The 24,690-nt window shown below is 41.1% G+C and overlaps 1 protein-coding gene across 1 annotated transcript; it reads left to right on the forward strand.

The window, feature by feature from the left end:
- Positions 1-12,991: 12,991 nt before the first annotated feature.
- LOC124117181 (ubiquitin-60S ribosomal protein L40) lies at positions 12,992-19,107 on the forward strand. Its single transcript, XM_046478935.2, has 4 exons — positions 12,992-13,144; positions 13,884-13,970; positions 17,463-17,565; positions 18,956-19,107. Exons 1-4 carry the CDS (start codon positions 13,042-13,044, stop codon positions 19,047-19,049), a joined length of 387 nt encoding a protein of 128 aa, XP_046334891.1. The 5' UTR covers positions 12,992-13,041; the 3' UTR covers positions 19,050-19,107.
- The last annotated feature ends 5,583 nt before the right edge of the window (positions 19,108-24,690 follow it).

A 24,690-nucleotide genomic window follows, 5' to 3' on the forward strand; every position in this document is an offset into this window, starting at 1 on the left:
TGACCCCGTGAGACTTTCAACTGTTCCCCAAAATGAAAAAAGGTGTTACCCAAACAGATGACGTCATTACAGATGTGGAGAATGTCTTGGACAGCCAAGAGAAGGACCTCTACGAAACTGGAATAAAATCCCCCCAACGTCATTTGCAAAAGTGTATGAACGAGGAAGGAAATCTGTTGAAAAATATATAACTCTTCTCGCTAGCGTTAAACAAAGACCTGAGGACATCCCATTAAGTGTCATGACAGAACGACATTTCGAGAGCTTTGACCGGAAGTCGACATTAGCCAATCACAATGCAGTGCAGTAGTTTCAAACTGGCGACCGATATTGTTTTGTGGTACTGCCCAATGGACTATGCATGTCTCTTCAGTTCAAATCTTTTTCCCATTGAAGCGAGCGATAGACGATGATTTTGACGGAATCAGTTGTACAGCCCGTAACTGTCGTTCGGAATACCTCGTGTTAACCTTTTCGAGGTTGCATGATTAGAAAAGACATTCCGAATGTCACTGTCCTGATCTTGTCAGGGACCCCCTGATTGGTTGAATGAAAAAAGGTCGTTCTGACGTGACGGGTAATGGGATGTCATCATGCAGATATTTGTTTTAGCTGTAGCGAGAACTAAGAACTTATTTTAATGAGATTGAACGTCAAGTATTTCTCTGTGGGGCTCAGAAGTTATCAACCAGCCCTCGTGTAGTGTTGCGTTTCAACTTCAGCTCCACGCCACGTGACGTGTACCGTATTCGACGTAATAAGCGCCCCGCTCTAATTAGCACCCACGGCGATATTTCCTAATATATTGGCTAGTGAACAATCCCAATTAACACCCCTTCCGATTGATCAATGTACACAAGACTTATTTATTCGCGTATAATACGCACTCGTGTGTTATTGGCAATTCAATTCTGGAAAAATATATCTGTTGTATATAAACATTTGAGGCTGTCAGCATAAACCACGAAATTTATCTTTCGTTCAACTCTGTTTTTTCACCAAAATAATATTCAAATAAGAGCCCCCATATTTCTAATTTTGAGAGCGCCCTGGGCGCTTATTACGTCGAATACGGTAATTAGTTGTCCTAGGTTACCGAGTAGCATCAAAGAATCTGCAAATGCATTCACCATATCCTGTACATGCCTGTTTACATCGGCCCCTTGCGTGATGTGTCAGAGTGTGGGGATAGGGCCAGTCCGGGGGGTTTTAATCACGATGTTTTATGGCCATCGTAAACTGAATTAACAAACGTGAAAACTGTAATGAAAGCGGATGAAAGCTGTTGAGACATTACAAAAAAAATCTCGGCGTGTTACAGCCACGGGAAGTGTTGTTTTTTTTCACCGCACGCCTACAAGACCGTAACCTACAAGACGCCGTTCGGAATGACAAGGCTTCGTCAGGAAAGGCATTATTCTTGCATTAACCATTCGCCCCTTTCCGTAGCCTGTGTGCCTGTGTTCCTGTGTGCCTGTGTTCCTGTGTGCCTGTGTTCCTGTGTGCCTTTGTGCCTGTGTTCATGTGTTCCTGTGTGCCTTTGTGCCTGTGTTCATGTGTGCCTGTGTTCCTGTGTTCCTGTGTGCCTTTGTGCCTGTGTTCATGTGTGCCTGTGTACCTGTGTTCCTGTGTACCTGTGTGCCTGTGTGCCTGTGTTCCTTTGTGCCTGTGTACCTGTGTACCTGTGTACCTGTGTGCCTGTGTACCTGTGTGCCTGTGTTCCTTTGTGCCTGTGTGCCTGTGTTCCTTTGGCCTGTGTGCCTGTGCGCCTGTGCGCCTGTGTACCTGTGTACCTGTGTTCCTGTGTGCCTGTGTGCCTGTGTTCCTTTGTGCCTGTGTTCCTTTGGCCTGTGTGCCTGTGCGCCTGTGTGCCTGTGTACCTGTGTTCCTTTGTGCCTGTGTGCCTGTGTTCCTGTGTGCCTGTGTTCCTTTGTGCCTGTGTGCCTGTGTTCCTTTGTGCCTATGTTCCTTTGGCCTGTGTGCCTGTGCGCCTGTGTGCCTGTGTACCTGTGCGCCTGTGTGCCTGTGTACCTGTGTGCCTGTGTTCCTTTGGCCTGTGTGCCTGTGCGCCTGTGTGCCTGTGTACCTGTGTGCCTGTGTGCCTGTGTACCTGTGTGCCTGTGTGCCTGTGTTCCTGTGTGCCTGTGTTCCTGTGTGCCTGTGTGGGGGTTGGTGTTCAACAATATATAGTTGCATCACGTCGTGTGATTTTTGTTTTGCTTGTTGTTTAACGCCGCAATCAGCAATATTCCAGCTATATGACGGCGGTCTGTAAAAAAAAACCGAGTCTGGACCAGACAATCCAGTGATTGACATCATGAGCATCGATCCACGTAATTGGGATCGATGACATGCATCAACCAAGTCAGCGAGCCTGACCACCCGATCCCGTTAGTCGCCTTTTACGGCAAGCATGGGTTGCTGAAGACCTATTCTATCCCGGATCTTCACGGGTATCGTGTGAATTTAAGGTTGGAGGAAAGCCCGAAGTGATGCAGGTCTCAGGCGTTTACCACTTCGGTGAAACCCACGAGCACGGGTATGGTGCTGACAAACCTAGAAATATAATAGGGGCGAATCGGGATTCGAACCCACGATCATAGGTTTCTGGCGTGCCCAAGGGACGCGAATTGCGGCGCCTCGGTCTCCTGGGCAAACCGTGCCCCCTCCGTAGCCCCGGACTATACGGCTCGTGCCATCACGGGGCATTCTAAATGGTATCTTGTACGTCGCGGAAATATGAGTGAGTGAGTACCACTTCGGTGAAACCCACGAGCACGGGTATGGTGCTGACAAACCTAGAAACATAATCGGGGCGAACCGGGATTCGAACCCACAATCATAGGTTTCTTGCGTGACCAAGGGACGCAACTCTGCACAGCGACTCGCGGTAGACGCCATAGACGAGCGGGCCACTCGTGCCCCCCCCCCCCCGGAAATATGCCAGTTGTTCGCGAATGCACTTGCCCACAAGTAACCATTAGGACCATTCGTGATTAGGGACCAGCCATTTCATATTCTTAGGTTTGGGAATATTTTTAGTAAATTTAATGCATCTGAAACATAATTATTTCTTTCAAGAACTTTCAGGGACAATTTATTTTTTTCGATGTTTTTTGTTTTGTTTGTGTTTGTTGTTTAACCCCGCACTCAGCAATATTGCACTTATATGACGGCAGTCTGTAAATAATCGAGTCTGGACCAGACAATCCAGTGACTGACATCATGAGCATCGATCCACGCAATGGGATACGATGACATGCATCAACAAAGTTAGCGAGCCTGACCACCCGATCCCGTTAGTCGCCTCTTACGACAAGCATAGTCGCCTTTTGCAGCAAGCATGGATTGCTGAAGACCTATTCTAACCTGGATCTTCACGGGTCTCTTGCAAGTCAGACATAATCATATATAACATTCTCGCCTCTGCCATAAATCGAAAGCTATGTGACATTAATGCAGGCTTGAATTGTGGATGTCAAATAACTGTCTGTCTCTCCAGACGGCTGAAAGAGACATAATTATACTTAGCCAATTATCGGTAAATTCTAAGAGTCAAAGCAATTAAATGAAGGCTATGGAAGGACCTGATCATTTGATTTTCGGGGGAGGGGTGGGATGGGGTGGGATAATTTTGTATCTGGATCATATATTTTTCAGTTCAATATTTTGTTGTTGTGAAACTCTGATCCTGAAATGTTTTGTTTGGTTTTTTTAATGAAAAAAAAAGAATAAGAAAAGAAAAACGCTTTGCAACATTGCCATTTTTTCAAAGATCTCAAACATATCTTTTCTTTTAAGAATTTTCAGGGATTTTATTTTTTATGTTATTTGTTTCGATTGTGTTTGTTGTTTAGCGCCGCATTCAGCAATATTCCAGCTATATGACGGCGGTCTGTAAATAATCGAATCTGGAGACAAAATGCAGAATAAAGAAAAACAATAGAGATCTAAATTGTAACGTGATCTTCAAGGCCCGGTTGTTCAAAATCAAAAGCCATTAATTCAGTGTTAACTCGCCGCTACATTTGGCCCTGGGGGGCATGGGTGGCCCAGTGATCTAAGGCGCCGCGATTCGCTGTGCAGAGTTGCGTCCCTTGGGCACGCCAGAAACCTATGATTGTGGGTTCGAATTCCGGTTCGCCCCAATTATGTTTCTAGGTTTGTCAGCACCATACCCGTGCTCGTGGGGCTTTCCTTCCACATTAAGCTGACACGACGCGATATGACTGGAATACTGTTAAAAGCGGCGTTAAACCTAACTCACTCACTCACTCATTTGGCCAGGGAGTCTATACAGACGGTTCCACTATATATTGTCGGTTTCGAGATAATTAGTGCCTACTCCTTCTTTGTAAAACCGTCCCCCTGGTAAGACCACATACATGGTCAGGACGTGAGCGATGTTGGTGATGAATTCCATTATATTTTTCTTTGTGTTTTTTTTTAAAAACCAACGGAAAATATTTGTTCCAAATGCAATAAAAAAACAAATATGCTTAAATTTAAAGAACTTTTTAATTGTAAAAAAATCAATGTTATAAAAAAACACCCCCGCCATCTTATCTATATATTGTTTGTAAATTTGTACCTCAAATGCCGAGCATCCCGGCTTGAGTGCAAATAATAAATATTCTGTTCGTTGTTACGTTACTAAAACGGGCTTTACAGATCGTATCAACTACATCGCCAGTATACTGAATCTATCAACTACATCGCCTGTATACTGAATCTATCAACTACATCGCCTGTATACTGAATCTATCAATTACATCGCCTGTATACTGAATCTATCAACTACATCGCCAATATACTGAATCTATCAACTACATCGCCTGTATACTGAATCTATCAACTACATCGCCTGTATACTGAATCTATCAACTACATCGCCAATATACTGAATCTATCAACTACATCGCCAGTATACTGAATCTATCAACTACATCGCCTGTATACTGAATCTATCAACTACATCGCCTGTATACTGAATCTATCAACTACATCGCCTGTATACTGAATCTATCAACTACATCGCCTGTATACTGAATCTATCAACTACATCGCCAATATACTTAATCTATCAACTACATCTCCAGTATACTGAATCTATCAACTACATCGCCTGTATACTGAATCTATCAACTACATCGCCTGTATACTGAATCTATCAACTACATCGCCTGTATACTGAATCTATCAACTATATCGCCAATATACTGAATCTATCAACTACATCGCCAGTGTACTGAATCTATCAACTACATCGCCAATATACTTAATCTATCAACTACATCTCCAGTATACTGAATCTATCAACTACATCGCCTGTATACTGAATCTATCAACTACATCGCCTGTATACTGAATCTATCAACTACATCGCCAATATACTTAATCTATCAACTACATCTCCAGTATACTGAATCTATCAACTACATCGCCTGTATACTGAATCTATCAACTACATCGCCTGTATACTGAATCTATCAACTACATCGCCTGTATACTGAATCTATCAACTATATCGCCAATATACTGAATCTATCAACTACATCGCCAGTGTACTGAATCTATCAACTACATCGCCTGTATACTGAATCTATCAACTACATCGCCAATATACGGAATCTATCAACTATATCGCCTGTATACTGAATCTATCAACTACATCCTTAAGACATGCGGTATAAAATGTTGATCAATAAATGTGGTGATAGCTTCCGTTTTTACGCGAGTGGTAGTTTCCATCTTGTCTGTCTCCTGGGCCATAGAGAATAAATTAAAAAACCCGAATCCAGCTCAAGTCTACAACGGCTTCAAGGCAAGTCTGAACTTAAGCATGTTGTTCAGTGTTCTATTTGGATTATATTTCATATTTTGTAGATATATACAATAACTATATTTCTGGGACTAAATCTTGGTCTAGATTCCTTCAAGTAATTCGTGTCGGGCGTGGACTAAAGAACGGTTTCCACAAAACAACGACAGTTGTACAACTTTGTCTGGAGTTTCGTCTCCACCATGCTAGCCCTAAGGGGCAACCCTGATCAATTTATGTTTAAAACATGCTTTCAGAAACACGCTTTTTGCTTCTACGACGCAGAAAGATATAAATATCTGTGTGTGCAACAGAGTTGTGTGGTAGCACAATGCCTACAGGCGAGACACTGGCTCTACACGCGGATCCGAGGGGACGTATGAGAAACATATTTAACAAAAACATTTGTTTTCAATAAGAAATAACAGTACCAAAGGGTTTTATGAATTATTTGCATTTATCTAGCATGTTATATGTACGGAAGCCTTTTAGGGCCATTTGTTTTTTTCGTTTTTTTCGATACTATCTTGAAATTTCAAGATACTAAGTTTTAAACATCCTAAGATGTAAAAATACGTTTGAAGTGAATAATCTTGAAATTATCAACTTAGTATCTTGAAATTTCAACTTAGTATCTTCAAGTTTCAAGATAGTATCTTGAAATTTCAACTTATCTATCTTGAAATTTCAACTTTGTATCTTGAAAATTCAACTTAGTATCTTGAAATTTCAACTAAGTATCTTGAAATTTCAACTTCTCTATCTTGAAATTTCAACTTAGTATCTTGAAATTTCAAGATAGTATCGAAAAAAATATAAAAAAACAAATGGCCCTTAAAGGCTTCCGTATAGTGCCATTTTTTTATTTTCCCGAATTACGATCTTAACTATAAAACATTATATATGTTTTCAATTCGTAGTTTAACTGGACTATTGTTCAAAGCGACTTATACCCTACTCCCGCCACTGCGCGCGCATTCTAACAGCAGCAGCAACAGGGGTAAACGATGTCCATGGCAAAGCGAAAGTTGGTTTTGTTTGTTTGTTGTTTAAGGCCGCACTCATCAATATTCCAGCTATATGACGGCGGTCTGTAAATAATCGAGTCTGGATCACCAGACAATCCAGTGACTGACAACATGAGCATCAATCCACGCAATTGGGATACGATGACATGCATCAACCAAGTCAGCGAGGCTGACCACCCGATCCCTTTTACGACAAGCATAGTCGCCTTTCACGGCAAGCATTGGTTGCTGAAGACCTATTCTACCCCGGATCTTCACGGGTCGCGAAAGTTGGTAGGTAGCAACAAGGAGTCTATACAGGTTTGTATAGTCTCCCTGGCAGAAACTACCATGAAAAGTAAAAAAAATGATTTCACCCGAGCACGCGGGGCTCGATCTACCGGTGAAACGAAGGGCTTCCTAGCCAAAGTATTCATATACGACACGAAAGTAAAAGTTCAATATTTACATATTAACTTTGGGTGTCATTCCGCTCGACGCGTCGGAAACTAGATGCTTTTCAACGTGAAAACGACAATGTTACTTTACACGCACGCACGCACGCACGCACGCACGCACACGCACTTTACTACCTCCCTGGGCATGAAATTGCGGGACGTTAACAAACAAACATATTCCAGAATGAGACAATAAGAAAATTGATAAAATAAAGAATGGGGAGAAAGATTGCATTGATAGTATCGCAAATATCGTCGTCGTATATATATATATATATAATACTATTACCATCCAGACGGCGATATTTGCTGTATTGACGACGATACTCAATACGGGTCATCTGATGAAGGAACCCTGAAACGTCGACGTAAAGAATAAAGTGGTTGTTATTCATAAACGTATTCATCACCTGTTTTGTTTCGTGTCGACTATGCGCGCCGGAAGTGGAGAGTTGTCCGGAGATAACTCTGTCGATTGTTCCTTAGGGGCTTCTGACCACCTCCGTGGTCTAGTGGTAGAGCGTCCGCCCGGAGAGCGGAAGGTCCGGGGTTCGATCCCCGACCGCGTCATACCAAAAGACGTTAAAAGATGGTACTTGTTGTTACCCTGTCTGGCGCTCGGCATTAAGGGGCTAAAACATGGACTGGTCGGCTCGGAGTCAGTATACTGTGTCTGAGTGGGGTATTCATGTTAAACTGCAGCATGGTATCTCAGTGAGCTAGCACTATAAATCGGCATCAGTCCGGACTAGTACAAGCAGCCACACAAACACAGACACGTACATGCACGTCGCTATATAAGTGCAATAATCTTGGACGCGACGTTAAACCCCATTTCACCTCACCTTAGGGGTTTCTAATAGACCCTACAGCTCTAACACTGGTACATTCCAATTTATTACCTGTTAAAGTGCAAAATCGGATGACCCGGAAGCGCTCGTAAAATCGACAACGTTACACCACAGAGCTGTACAAGTTTTTTAAATATACGCAGTGGACCGATAGCGCTGAGGTCGTTTTGTGGCCCGTTTCACAATCTTGTAGTTATGCTTTATCTGCGTTATACAAAACCCACTCATTTTTCAGTAAAAAGGGAGTAAAGATGTGTAGTTTTTTCATGACCTTCAATCTGATGAATGACCGGACATTGTGTGCAAGATAACACAAAACGTTGTTACAACGTCGAAGCGACGTGATTTCGTAACGTCCGCGTTGCTGCAACGAGATAGTTTGTCAGCTGATTATCTCAGCGTGTGTCCCAGTGTTTGATGACATTTGAACGCCATTTGCATAAAGTTGAGAAATTACTCGAACTTTATGGAGCGTAACACAACCACGTGATACAATTACTAAGCAATGACGCGGCGATTAATTGAAATAGCCGAGGACTACTCGGAAACAATAAACTATGAAGCAATAAAAGACATTTATTTTGCATTTTTATATTTGCCCATCAAGTTAAAATTGTTAATCTTGCCAAATCTTATCTTCCCGAAGCAAGAGTGTCCACTACATATATCCAAGTGGAAACTAGACTTCATTTGAGTGAGTGAGTTGGTTTTAACGCCGCTTTTAACAGTATTCCAGTTATATCACGGTGTGTCAGCTTAATGTGGGAGGAAAGTCCCAAGTGATGCAGGTCTCAGACGTTTACCACGGGTATGGTGCTGACAAACCTAGAAACATAATCGAGGCGAACCGGGATTCGAACCCACAATCATAGGTTTCTGGCTGGACGCAACTGTGAATCGCAGCGCCTCAGACGACTGGGCCACCCGTGCCCTCAGACTTCAATTGAGGCTAGTGGACACGCTTGTCTCGGGAAAATTGCTAAATCAATACCACGTGCAAGTGTGACATCTGACCAGTAAATATAGTTAGCATATAGCAAATGAATAGTCATACTGTTATCAGCTCCTTCCTTGCATATTTCATTGCGACATGTTGTTTGTTTGTTTTGCTGTTTAACGCCTCACTCAGCAATATTCAAGCTATATGACGGCGGTCTGTAAATAACCGAGTCTGGACCAGACAACCCAGTGATTGACATCGATCCACGCAATTGGGATCGATGACATGCATCAACCAAGCCAGCGAGCCTGACCACCCGATCCCGTTAATCGCCTCTTACGACAAGCATTGCGACATGTAGACAATCTCGTGAAAATCATATCTTCGTTCTCGCTACGCTAATCAAAGCTTAGTAGAGCGAGAACTAAAATCTGATTTTAATGAGATTGGACATGTTGTTGTTTGTTTGTTTGTTTGTTGTTTAACGCCGCACTCAGCAATATTCAAGCTATATGACGGCAGTCTGTAAATAATCGAGTCTGGACCAGACAATCCAGTGATTGATATCATGAGCATCGATCCACGCAATATGGATCGATGACATGCATCAACCAAGTCAGCGAGCCTGACCACCCGATCCCGTTAGTCGCCTTTTACGACAAGCATAGTCACCTTTTACGGCAAGCATGGGTTGCTGAAGACCTATTCTACCCCGGAATCTTCACGGGTCGATTGGACATGTAGACGACTTGACATGAACATAGACATGTAACGGAAGGCATGATTATTTTTAAAAAAAATGTAAAGTCAAAACAACTCGAACCAATTAATATTGATTCGTTGGTTGCGTGGGCAAATGATTGATTTTAGACTTTTACCAGTCCTGAACACAAGTTCTTAATGAAAGGGGAGGCGGGAGTGGCCCTTGGTGGTTAAAACGATTGGCTCGTCACGCCGAAGATCCGGTTCCGATACCTAACATGTGTATCCAAAATACATGTCCCCAGTTGACATGGCGGAAATATTGATTCCAAGCAGCAGCTTGAAACTAACTCCACTTACAACTAAATATATATATTCGAAAATATATATTTAATTTGTTTTATGTATGTAAAAACTTACTTAACTTATTTTTATGACTGATTTTTTCACACGTGTGATTTTTTTGCGAGGCTATTGTTTAATGAAAATTTAAATTAATTACTTCGTCCAAAGTTGTTGGAAGGATTTCCTACCTTTTCAAAAAAATAATAATTTTTTTTTACAAAAACAAAAAACAAAAAAAATACAGAAAATGTACACCTTGTTTGGAAAGAGAACGCTAAAAGAAGTAGTGAAACAAGATATGAATAAAATCAAGACATAAAACCTAAATTATATCAATTGAAATTGAAGCCTTGTAGCGTTGTGAAATGGTTGTGAAAAAATCGCTAAGAACGTCGGATGACCATTCTCATCAGAAATTAAATGTTTCCTGTTTTCTAAATTAAGAAAGTTTTAGTTATAAAATCGTGTCTTTGAATGACAAATTATATTTCAATGATGCCAACTGTCAACACAGAGCCATTATTTCCATTTGCAAATACTTGTTTTATCAACAGGCGGTCGTCAAATGAAAAGACCAATAAAGATAGTTGTATAACAAGTAGTATCGCCCTTGACAGACCACGTGGGAACCCCTACCCTTCTGCCTTTTCCAACTAGGTAAGATGGCGGCGCCCATGCGCTTTGGTAGCTAGAGTTATATTTGCTTCTATCGTTGATCTTTAGCTGTGTAACTTTCCAATGTTTGTGGAAGTTAGTTCTAATGTGACCAGGCAACACACTAGTATATATTCTGAAACGACAAGCGGTGAATTCTTGTCAGAAATGGATACAGTAATGGGTGACACACATTATGATCATTCACACATGAATGACGAGATAGCCTAAATATGTTATTTCTCACAAGGGCTACTATTTATTTACTGTATAGTAGCGCTCAGGAGGCTGTTTTGTTATGTTTTGTATTTTGCCATTTCATTTCCCGTTCTTAGTTTAGAGAAGCCGCTAACGTTAATTTGTCACCACTGCACTTCTTTCACCCGAGGCAATCGGTTAGCTCATGTTCTCGACCAGGTCGTGGTCATTTTGGCCTCTACCAGGTTCTTAGTAAGTTCTTGTAGACGTGTGAGGCGATCAATTAAATAGGGTGGTCAGTCCTAGTGTTGAAAACCGACAGCGTGGGACGTTTCTCTCGTGGTTGTAGGCTACTGGCCAGACTCGATTATTTACAGGCTGCCGTGACTGGAATATGAGTGCAGTGTTAAACAACCCACAAAACACCGCTTACTATCAACAGTATCTGATGTCTGAAGACTGCCTCCGTGGTCTAGTGGTAGAGCGTCCATCCAGTCGGGTCATGCCATTAGAGTTAAAATATGGTACTTGTTGTTACCCTGTCTGGCGGTTGGCATTAAGGGGCTAAAACAAGGAGTGGTTGGCTCGGAGTCTTATACACTGTCAGTAGGGTTTTCATGTAAAACTGCACCATGGTATCGCAGTGGGCCAGCACTATAAAATATGGCTTTAGTCCCGTCTAGTACAAGCAGCCACGGACGCACATAGTTATTAGTACAATAATCTTAAACAAGGCGTTAAACCCCATTTCACCATACCCATTTACCAATCAGATTCCAACTATCATTTGTCTTGCATTTGCTTCAAACAAAATTGCAGTGCCCAGTCAAGAGGTTGGGTATACGCCAGTATACTGTGTCTGAGTTGGGTATTCATGTTTAACTGCAGCATGGTATCTCAGTGGGCTAGCACTATCGTGTACTCACACACACACACACACAGCTATGTCAGTGAAATGATATTGAAAATGACACTCCATTTCACCACACATCTATTTAATGTTCATGTTAGTATTATGGTCTCATGTTTGGTAGTTTGGTGGCTGAAGATCCCAAGTTCAGTGTTCCCGCTGGCTTTTGAAACTGCCAGTCCTTGTTGAGTGGAAAGGACCGCCTCCGTGGTCTTGTGGTAGAGCGTCCGCCCGGAGAGCGGAAGGTCCAGGGTTCGATCCCGGGCCGCGTCATACAAAAAGACGTTAAAAGATTGTACTTGTTGTTACCCTGTCTGGCGCTCGGCATTAAGGGGCTAAAACAAGGACTGGTCGGCTCGGAGTCAGTATACTGTGCCTGAGTGGGGTATTCATGTTAAACTGCGGCATGGTATCTCAGTGAGCTAGCACTATAAATCGGCATCAGTCCGGACTAGTACAAGCAGCCACACACACACATACACGTGCATGCACGTCGCTATATAAGTGCAATAATCTTGGACGCGACGTTAAACCCAATTTCACCTCACCTGTTGAGTGGAAACTCTAAAAATTACCAGTCCCCCCTAATTTTTGCCAGTCCCAACTTTCAACAAAAATTAAATTTGTTTGGTTTTAATTCTTTCAACATCATGTTCAGTGCAAAGATGTCATGTCTGAAGTAACTTAGTTAGATCTATACATCATTCACACAAACTTCAGTCACAATTTTCTCTATACATCATTCACACAAACTTCAGTCACAATTCTCTCTTTTTGTTTAATATTTGAGACGAACTCGCTACAAATGGATATTTAACCTAGAAATAGACAAGGGGAAACCCGGATGGCAACAAACAAGCAGACTTTGTTCGAAAAATGTACTTATATGAAAACCACTGATGTTTTCAACAACAAAGATTTATAAGGTACCTGTACTTTATTTGCCAGTCCACAGGGACTGGCAGTCACATGAATTACTGGTCCAAGCCTAATTTTACCGGTAAAAAACTGGTAATTACCGGTAAACGGGAACGCAGCAAGTTGGGCTTTTATTACCAAGGAGAACATCTGTCTGTCAAAAGTAAAACCTTACAGCACTGCAATGTTGATATTTTGATCAAACAAATTGTTTTGTTTCAGACTTGAAAAGCGAAGATGCAGATCTTCGTGAAGACTTTGACGGGCAAAACCATCACCCTTGAGGTGGAGCCCTCTGACACTATCGAGAATGTCAAGGCTAAGATCCAGGATAAGGAAGGTAAGCACCTTCATTAAACATGTTTCCAAGATCAGACTTCCCTAATGTAAAAAATTTAAGAGTTCATGTACCTGTGAAGATCTGAGTTAGGAAAGGTCTTCAGCAACCCATGCTTGTCGTAAAAGGTGAGACTGCCTCCGTGGTAGAGCGTCAGCCCGGAGAGTGGAAGGTCCAGGGTTCGACCCCCGGCCGCGCCATACCAAATGACGTTAAAAGATGGTACTTGTTCTAACCCTGTCTGGTGCTCGGCATTAAGGGGCTAAAACAAGGACTGGTCGGCTTGGAGTCAGTATACTGTGTCTGAGTGTGGTATTCATGTTAAACTGTGGCATGGTATCTCAGTGAGCTAGCACTATAAATCGGCATCAGTCCGGACTAGTACAAGCAGCCATACACACATACATGCACGTCGCTATATAAGTGCAATAATGTTGGACGCGACGTTAAACCCCATTTCACCTCACCACCTCGTAAAAAGGTGACTATGTTTGTCGTAAGATGCAACTAACATGATCGGGTGGTCAGACACATTAACTTGGTTGATGCATGTCATCGTTTCCAAATTGCGTAGATCGATGCTCATGATGTCAAACACTGGATTGTCTGGTCCAGACAATTATTTACAGAGAGCCGTCATATAGCTGGAATATTGCATTAAACAACAAACACAACCCTGGACACCCACCCACACCCGGGACTCCTTTTTCAAACACTTTCTGATTCACTGTTTGCTTTGTAGGTATCCCCCCAGATCAGCAGAGATTGATCTTCGCCGGCAAGCAGCTGGAAGATGGCCGCACCTTGTCCGACTACAACATTCAGAAAGGTATGTTCTAATGCCTTGTCACCAGGTCATTGATTTGCGTCTCATCCCAGGATGATGCATTCATTCAGGAAATGGATACCCAAGCAACGGTTGCGAATCTGGAGGCGCTTGCCACATTAGTGGCGTGTTACATATGATTGGTCGTTATGTTATTAATGTCGAACATGTCCAGATTGCATTTAGATTAGGCTGAAAAAAATAAAAGAATTGGTTCTCAGGCAAAGGCTTTTGAAAATATATAGGGGCTGGCCAGTGTTTTTTGTTTTGTTGTTGTTCAAACAAGTATGTAACCAAACAAAACAGCCGAAAGAAAGGGTTCATGTAAGGGAGGCAACACCATTTTCCTTCAACTGCCTCCATGCTCTAGTGGTAGAGCGTCCGCCTGGAGAGCTGTCTCGCACTCTGTATTAAGGGGCTAAAACAAGAACTGGTCAGCTCAGTCAGTGTACTGTGTCTTGAGTAGGGTATTCCTGTTAAACTAGGGGATGGTATCCCGGTGGGCTAGCACTATATATTGGCATCGGTCCGGATAGGCGCGCACACGCATACACAATATACAAATACAATAATCTTGAACGCGACGTTAACCATGTGTCACCTCATCTTCAGGAAATCCGTGGTTAAAAATCCTCAGGGTCTGCACTGGTCAAAAGGCTATGAATCATCATTTACCTTTAAAAGGCCTTGAAAGGAAACAGAATGACTTGAAAAGACCTTGAATCACACCCTAACTGCGCATAAGTTGTTTTTAGTACTATTTATATACGAAATACAAATGTATATGACAAAAACGAAAAAGGAATTTATACTTCATAGCTGATTTTACATGCCTTGATTGATAGACGATAACTTGAATTATATGTGTTCTTGCTAATGTAAATGTGATTGCAATCAGGGATATTTGCCTTGAATTTGACTACAAGTGCCTTCAAAAAGCGTTGAATTTTTTTGAGGACGAATCTTACCAGGGCTGATCCAATATTTCAATGTACTTGATGCTCCTTTGAAATAGTTGAAATTAGCTGCTGCTGTTTGGCTTTTGAAATAACATGTTCAAGACAGTTACAACTCATTTCTAATTACCATATGATTGTCAGATTAACGAACATGTCAGATAAACGAAATTAAGTAGTATCAACGTTTGTGATCGAAAATTGGACAGCTTCGCAATAGATAACGATTCAAACACGTAATAAAAAAATAAATATTCATATTGTTATGTTACATTGTTGGCAGAATATGTTTTCTAAAGTTTAACACAAAACAACTGTTACAGATTGTATGACTTATTCAAAATACTTAAGGAAGCATTGTCTGGAAGGGAAGTTGCAAGTTTGAAACTGGTACCGTAAAGCTTAAGAAAGCTGCTTTCTAAGTGGCTAACGTTGACTTCCTTCGGTCATAGAGAACTCGTATCTGATTTTAATGAGATTAAGGTAATCTAAGCATGTAATAAATCCCGTTTTCTTTATTTATTATTGTTAAGCAAGTTTACCTCTGTAGCCGTTGTAATATGCAGCTACCAGCTGATTCGTCTCGCATCAAAACACGGACTCTGTACTCGCTGATCACTGTGTTGGCTAACGAGACTGATTAATGAGTGATTTCGGTAATTCGTTGCAAATTAGCTGTGTCGGGAGTCGGAGTGCGAGACTGTCAGATTAACGGGTCTAAATATCACTGATTTAATCGGTTCCCATCATTAGTGTCGGATAAAGCCGATTGTCGGATTAATGAGACTTGACTGTAATTAGTATCCTATTTCAGTTGACAATGCTCATTGGATAAGCAAGGATATGCCTAAATAATCTAGTAACATAAATAGCTTCATTGTTTGAGTCACAAATAACAAAAATCCAGCACAGTTTCCACTAATATACAATTCCAAGACTAGTGCTATAACTTGTACATATTATAATAGTTATTTGATAAAAGATAATTCCAAATATCTTTTGGCTACCTACAATATTGGCATGACTTCTTGTTTTCACCACTGGCTACCCGGGGGAAAAAAAGCCTGTAGCCATATGGATACTTGGTAAAAATTTAAACTTTGATAACATATAGCAAAACCCTGGCAAAAGGCGATTTTTCTACTAGTCCTTGTGATATCTTAACTTTTGGGCAGTATGGTAAGGACTATAGGACTAGTACCAATTTCTAACACTGCTAGCATGTTAGGCAATACAGCATATTGCTTGTGGTCTTTTCAATTTCCTAACAGTAAGACCCAAAGTCGTTTAAAGATGGTACTTGTTGTTACCCTGTCTGGTGCTCAGCATTAAAGGGCTAAAACATGGACTGGTAGGCTCAGTCAGTATACTGTGTCTGAGTGGGGTATTCATGTTAAACTGCGGCATGGTATCTCAGTGTGCTAGCTCTATAAATCGGCATCAGTCCGGACTAGTACAAGCACACACACACACACACACACACACACACACACACACACACACACACACACACACACACACACACACACACACACACACACACACACACACACACACACACACACACACACACACACACACACACACACACACACACACACACACACACACACACACACACACACACACACACACGTGCATCCACGTCGCTATATAAGTGCAACAATCTTGGACGCGACGTTAAACCCAATTTCATCTCACCCAACTCATAACAGTAAGTTGTTCGATTGCCATTTCTTAAAAGTTGACGGATGACAAAGTAGACAATAAACATAATGTCATATGGATTACAACTTTTTTTTATCATTCTGTAATAGCGATGTTCCAGTATAGATCCTTATACCATTGTCAAACAAGACAGTCTTGCTTGACAACGGTATAAGGATCTATACCGTATAGTAAACCGAAACGTCGCTAAAGGACAATAAAGAAGTTATCCATAATTTGTTTTTCTACTTTGTCCTACTGTATGTCTACAGTAGTTGTGACTTTTCATTGGTGATTGCTGCACATGGTTACATTTATTATCGGGGATGCAAAACTTAAGGGATTTTTATTAAACCTTTTTGAGTTTGATTGAATCAATGTTTGTAGTTGTCTTTCATGAGTATGATCACAATGAGCCAGCTTGTGTATTAGGCTTTGTAAAGGCCTGAAGGTTTTATACTCTATCAGCTGTCACAAAATCACAACTAGTTGGCCACATAGTTCCATGTTTTTTACGTGATATCAAAAGCAAGAAAGTTTGTATATGAGCTTCTTTTTTCGATTTGTGTTGGCTGTTCCAGTGTCCACCCTCCCACTGGTCCTGCTGGCTTGTAGAATGTTTTTATCTGCCCTTGTTGATGTGTTGTTGATTGTTGGTGTAAGCTGTTCCAGTGTCCACCCTCCATCTGGTTGCTAGCCCATAGAATGTTTATATATGCCCTTGTTGATTGTGTGTGTTGGCTGTTCCAGAGTCCACCCTCCATCTGGTCCTGCTAGCCAGTAGAATGTTTTTATATGCCCTTGTTGATTGTGTGTGTGTTGGCTGTTCCAGAGTCCACCCTCCATCTGGTCCTGCGTCTGCGTGGCGGCATCATCGAGCCCAGTTTGAGAATCCTGGCCTCCAAGTACAACTGTGACAAGATGATCTGCAGGAAGTGAGTTGCCTCCGCATCTGCTCTCCCCTAAACAAGCCTTGTCTCCAGAGGAACAAATTGTCACCCACTCCATGATTTAGTCACTTCTTTTACTTGTTTTAGTTATTTACCATACATTTTAGTTTGGAATATTTTACACAGTTTGATAAATACAAATTCCCTGGCATTTTGGGTCTGTGAAGATCCGGGGTAGAATAGGTCGTAAAAGGTGACTATGCTTGTCCGACTAACTGGATCGGGAGGTCAGACTCCCTGACTTGGTTGATGCATGTCATCGATCCCAATTGTGTGGATCGATGTTCAGGATTTCAATCACTGGATTGTCTGGTCCAGACTCTATTATTTACAGCTGGAATATTGCTGTGTGCGGTGTTAAAGAACAAACCAGCCAACCAACCATGGTATAATGCCAACCAGAGTATGGTGGAATCATGAGGATATTTTTTAACCAGTTCCACCTGCATAGTCAAGTGATAGTACTGACACACATTTTGAATTGTGTCCAAAATAGTGCGTTTAACTTAATCTAAGTATTGACCTCACATCAGTGATTGTTACATATACACTAGTGCTGGTTATTGCTGTGTATTTATGTAATGATAATTGGAACTCTAAGGTCGATCAATAATCGACTGGAATCGCTTATTTTCTATCCTATTATATTGGTCACTGAATCCTTTGGTTGTGTGGGTTCAAGCAAAGGTTCCATGCAGGTTACCGGTACACAGTTCCAATTAGGTCGCTTCAAATGACCTAAATAATACATAGCATTCAATGAAAGTGTCCAGGACAACAAAGATCGGCATAGTATGTAATTATGGACAATACAAGCCCTAGTTACCAATGCCTGTGGCAAGAATTGCGCATGTTTTTCATCAGCTGATCACTGCACAGTGGATCATTATCCTTTTGACTTCCCAGATCGATCGATTGACCAATTATTGAATCAGTCACTCCAGCACCAAATACAACCAATTAATAAATCAATTAATACCTGTGAAAATTGGGGTTAAAGAATAGATCTTCAGCAACCCATGCTTGCCGTAAAAGGCGACTATGCTTGTCGTAAGAGGCGACTAACGGGATCGGGTGGTCAGGCTCCCTGACTTGGTTGATGCATGTCATCGATTCCAATTGCGTAGATTGATGCTCATAATGTCAATCACTGGATTGTCGGGTCCAGCCTAGATTTTTTACAGAATAGCTGGAATATTGCTGAGTGTGGCGTTAAACAAACAAACCAACCAAGCAAATTATATGTATTTTATCAGAACCAATTAGACATGCTAGTTACAATGACTTTTAATTTTTTTCGAAATGTTTCTAATTGCCTCAATTTGGGGTTTGCATCCATGTGATAGTGTCAGTTAAATGGAACTCTGTGTTGCAGGTGCTACGCTCGCCTCCACCCCCGGGCGACCAACTGCCGCAAGCGCAAGTGTGGCCACACCAGCAACATCCGCCCCAAGAAGAAGCTGAAGTAGATTATTGTACATTATATTATGATCGCTGCGCAGTGGAAATAAAATCCCCGGGCAAATATAGATTGGTTGGTCCTTTGTCATGTAATGGAGTGATTGTTTTCACACAGTCAGTAATACTAATACTGGTTTCTAGTTATACCCCTGTTTACGAAGTAAATCGGGGGTATATAGCGTTCCTTTTGTCCGTCCGGAAGGTCCTTTGTCATGTAATGGAGTGATTGTTTTCACACAGTCAGTAATACTAATACTGGTTTCTAGTTATACCCCTGTTTACGAAGTAAATCGAGGGTATATAGCGTTCCTTTCGTCCGTCCGCCCGAGCTTTTGTACCCTAGCTTCACCAAACTTGCTACACACATGGACACATTAAGAAACTTAAACTTTTAGGGTGGGTGTTTTGTACGGCCCATATCTTTTAAACTATACATCCTAGCTTCATCAAGCTTGCTACACACATTTAACACAATGAGTACTTGTGCCTTTTGCTAGTTTGAAGATTCTGAATTTTTGTACGATCCATGTTTCCAATATTATGTATCCTAGCTTCAGCAAACTTGCTACATTAACCACTATGATTGTTTTTTTTATATCTTTTATAAGATTCTGATAGTTTTCTCTTTTGCTGTTTTCATGGAAACATGATGGAATTTAGAAATTTTGATGACTTGTTTTGTAGAGCTAATATATTTTCCATAATTATTTCCACACATGTAGATCATCATAAGTATCTGTGCTTTGTGTTAGTTTGAATTTATGAATTCTTTACCATATCTGTTAAGGCTAGATGGAAATTATTAATTTATTGATTTTCTTATATGATATTGTTCCATTTTTTATGTGTTTTTATATCAACAATTTTTGTTCATTTTGATAATTCTTCTTGTAACTCCTCAATCAAATTTTTATTCAAAGGTGTTCATGGTGATCTACTTCTTCGTAGTGAACACTGGTAACATGGAAGATTTGGAGGGGGGGGTCAATTGTCACTGGAACTCAATCTTATTTTTTAAAACATTGAAGTTAAAATCAGTGGTAACGGTAGCTGGACCACAGCAAATTGTCAGTCCAGAAAAGTTTGAGACACATTCTTCAAACACCTTCAGGTGTGTTTGCTTTAGTTGAAATTTATTACATACACGTATTTAACAGTTGATGATGATTGTAATCACACAGACAGTGTCTGTTTCACACATGACACACAATACATCAGGAATGAGGAAGGAAACAGCACACCGAAACATGGAGCGGAACACAGCCGCCCCCCCCCCCCCAAAAGCATTCCTTCATCGGGTTGAAATAGATACTCCACATGGACTGAAGAATTTCTTGATGGGAAGCCGTTATGACACATTTTTGTGAAATACACAGTTATGACACCTATTCCATATACTCAAGCCCATGCCATATATACCAAATTATGATATGGCCATGTTATATATGCAAAGTTGTCACCCACCTATGAGATATACACCAAGTTGTGACATGCCTATGAGATATACACCAAGTTGTCACCCGCCTATGAGATATACACCACTTGTGACATGCCTATGAGATATACACCATGCTGTGAGATATACACCATATTGTTACCCGCCTGTGAGAAATGTATCAACTTGTGACATGCCCATGAGATACGTATGCACCATGTTATCACCTGCCTGTGAGATATACACCACGTTGTGACGTGCCTGTGAGATACTAGTATGCACCAAGTTGTGACCTGTCTGTGAGATATACACCACGTTGTGACCTGTCTGTGAGATATACAGCACGATGTGACCTGTCTGTGAGATATGCACCAAGTTGTGACCTGTCTGTGAGATATACAGCACGATGTGACCTGTCTGTGAGATATGCACCAAGTTGTGACCTGTCTGGGAGATATGCACCAAGTTGTCAGCCGCCCATGTTGATATTGCTATTATGGGGAAAGTGCAAGTAGAACGACATTGTATTTAGCATGAAGACCTCGGAATAACAAGCCAACCTTGCTACAAAGGAGCGACTGGCAATTCAATTCTTTGAAGCAGAAAATGGCATATGCTAAAGACAAAAACACGTTTAGATTGAAAATGTATTAAGTCAAGTGAGTTTATGATGTGTTTTATCCGATAACCGTCTGAATGTCAGAAATATCAGAAAGAATAAAAAATACCCATCGGCATACCTTGTAGTGAAACAATAGCTCAGCGGTATAAAACGAATTCGATGACAGCGGGCAAGAGAAAGGCAAGGGGTGGCATACAGACAACTGAAGATTGAAACCCTTTCATCAACTGCCTTGGGTGTTTTTAAAGGGACATTGTTTTTACCTGACAGTGTTGTCGTATAAGCCGCAAGAAAAATATGAAACAACATTCATAAACAATTTTGTGTTTCAAATACATTTTCCATGAACCTTAAGAAACAGACGTAAAATATCTCATATTCTTTAAATTAAAACGATCCATGAAAGCTTTGTTGTTTATAAACGCACCAGTAGACTAGCGGCTCACCAACAAGTTGGTTGGTTGGTTTGTTGTTTTGCGCCGCACTCAGAAATATTCCAGCCATATGACGGCGGTCAGTAAATAATCGAGTCTGGACCAGGCAATCCAGTGATTTACATTATGAGCATCGATCCACCCAATTGGGATACGATGACACGCATCAACCAAGTCTGCGAGCCTGACCACCCGATCCCGTTAGTCGCCTCTTACGACAAGCATATCCTCCCCCCCCCCCCCCCCCCCCCCCCCCCCGTATCCGCCCATGGGTAGTCATCTCTTATCATAAGAATAAACATCTACATGTAGGACATATAGAGGATTGTACGGAATGTCACTTAAATAGTTGCGTGTTAAACAGTGTGACCATGAATTCCGTGTCACTTCTCCATGTTGTTATTGCTAGCGGCGGGGTAATCCCCGTGACGTTACTGGGAAACACCTCGCTTTTTCAATCTCTATCACAAATGAGTTCTCTGTCAGAGTTACGATAGGTATCGTTGCTCGGTGCGATCTCACCGATATCGGCATTGTCGTCAGTCTGAGTTTGTCTGTATTAGGTATAACTATTCCCACCAGTGTATAGGCTACAGATCAGTGCCACTTGGCAATATCAAGAAACAAATACGATCTGTCGCCAAACGTTGTCTCAACAAGATTACACATTACCAGCTGATTACGAGTGCATATGCTTTGAGGAACACGTCCCAGTACGTTTCTAAAGTCGGTTGCCGAGTGGAAACGTACTGGGGAAAAACAGATTCTCTTTGATTTTGTCCCTATCCGAATTCAAAATAACTGCCATATTTTATGGATAAGTAACTGAATTCCGTATGTCACACCAGCACCACATTCGTGACCAACTCGTGCTATTCCGGGACAAGCCGAATAGCGATCTTGCAGGTTACGGAAAGGGGCGAGTGGTGACGAATGACCAGCACCAGTCGAGCAAACCCGTCCACATTTGAAAGTGAAATGATAGGTCACCCCATTGATGTGTTTAAAGGGACACTGATCTAAATCAATTCCCCGGGACTGGTTGTTGCCTTTGTTATTGTTTTCTTCCCCGTGAGTTCCCGGATGATATAGCAGAAATATACACTAGTTCGCGACCTGTGCTGCGCAATTGGTAAGCGCATTTGTCACTTTTATTGATAGTATAAGGGGCGTATGGTCACATTGATCAGCAAAATGAAATACAGTTTTGGAAATAACAAGAAATGTAGGTATCTTTGTGGGTAGCATCGGTAATGGTGACGAAGTAACAGGCTTGGTACTTGTGCGATTTTCGTTTACACTATTTTGACTTGCAACACAAAGTAAATATTTCACTTGAGCATTGGTTATTTTATCGTGTTTATATTTTTACAGTCAAAATGTGCAAAATTTTCACTTAGGAAATTTATAAAATGCCAAAATATTCAGTTATTTTACAAATTGACTAGAAAATATGTCCATCTGTAATATTATAACTAATTCCAAACATCTGACTGAAAATGTTAGGATTAAAACACTTGTATATTGTTTGGCTTCTAATCCTAGCATAATTAATCTTTGGTGATGTTTTTGACCGTCTTGATAATTTTTAATCAATCTGTTAAATAGATGGACAGATTTTTCAGTCAATTTGTAAAATGACTGAAATATTTAGACATTTTATAAATTGCCTGAGTGAATCACATTTTACACATTGACTGTAACGCTTACAAAGGAAAAGACTTGTGAAAACAACGTCTATCGCGCATCGAAGAACTTCCCAACCAAGACATAGAGGAACAAGAATGATTCTGTTCAATGCTACACCAAATGAATGAAAACAAAATGCAAATATCATAATTACAACCTACCAAGGTTATATTATTATTTTAGGCAGCTTCTTTGTTCGAGGAATGCATCCGTGAATATCCACATGAAGGAACAATATCCCACACGTCTGCAGCTGTACAAAGAAACTTATTCAATGTCACGTGTCTCTGTAACTATCAAATATTTCAAAATATCGTTTCTGGATATTATAACCCGTGTTCGTTTCACAACTGATCACTTAGTTTGTTTCAGTTGTTTCACATAGGTGTCCAGTCTCAAAGGTCAACTGAGAAAGCCCATGTGACAACTATTTTCATAATGTCCTCGGTTCTTAAAAAAAATCCATTGAGTTAGAGCAATCAATCAACGTATTATCGGTTAACCCTTTGAACAAAGTATGTTGTTTTTACATCGGCAATCACCCCATGATATGAGTGTATTCCCTTTGCTTTAGTAAACCTACACATGTAAACACTGACTTTTGACATATCCACTGTGCAAGATAACAGTGATTAATCAATCAACATATTTTCTGTTGATCTTTTGATGGCTAGGAATGATACGTTGATTTACAAAACTAAATCAACTGATCATTCATCTCTTGCTGGGCTGCCACGTGCATATTACATAACACACATTTCACCTCACTTCAAACCTGGACTTAGATTTAATAATTACCCCAGACTCAAGAAATGCCGAATGGGAATCTTTATCAGGTAATCTGAGTGGTGCCACCACTAATTATACCTGTAATAAATTCAGTACCTGAGCATCAAGTGAATGACGACAAATACACAAGTATAGTGTTATACCAGAAAACATGGATGACAACACGGGAGTAGTAATCGTATTATCCACGCAATTCCAAATCCGAAAATGCTTTCGCTGCAGGGATACCTTTTGTTATTATTAAAAAAACTATAACCATAAGGGGTAAGATTTAAGATGAGATTTCAGCGGTCTTTCTGTCTGTTTGTTTAGGCTAAAGAAATTAATTAACATGCGCCCTTTGTCGAAATCTTCATAAATCACGGGTAACTAATCAGTGTTAAACAAATATTGCCTCCAAGTTGTTGTTTGTTTGTTGTTTAACGCCGCACTCAGCAATATTCCAGCTATATGACCGCGGTCTGTAAATAATCGAGTCTGGACCAGACAATCCAGTGATTGATATCATGAGCATCGATCCACACAATTGGGATGATGACATGCATCAACCAAGTTTATTTAGCTGTCCTTGCAGACGGTAGCCCAGTCTCTTGTCACGCTCAGTTTCGTTAGCGAGCAAAATCGACTCACGGCAGCTAGTCAGACCAAGCGGCCAGTGCCAGACAGCCGAGAAGAAGTCA

Source organism: Haliotis rufescens, unplaced genomic scaffold (assembly GCF_023055435.1).
Source record: "Haliotis rufescens isolate VD_foot unplaced genomic scaffold, xgHalRufe1.0.p SCAF_18, whole genome shotgun sequence".
Classification (NCBI taxonomy): domain Eukaryota; kingdom Metazoa; phylum Mollusca; class Gastropoda; order Lepetellida; family Haliotidae; genus Haliotis; species Haliotis rufescens.

Excerpts from the sequence above, each read along its gene's own strand:
- LOC124117181 (XM_046478935.2), top strand. The coding sequence starts at position 13,042 with ATGCAGATCTTCGTGAAGACTTTGACGGGCAAAACCATCACCCTTGAG. Across the intron at positions 13,145-13,883 it reads TAAGATCCAGGATAAGGAAG|GTATCCCCCCAGATCAGCAG; the intron begins GTAAGCACCTTC and ends TTTGCTTTGTAG. Across the intron at positions 17,566-18,955 it reads GACAAGATGATCTGCAGGAA|GTGCTACGCTCGCCTCCACC; the intron begins GTGAGTTGCCTC and ends TCTGTGTTGCAG.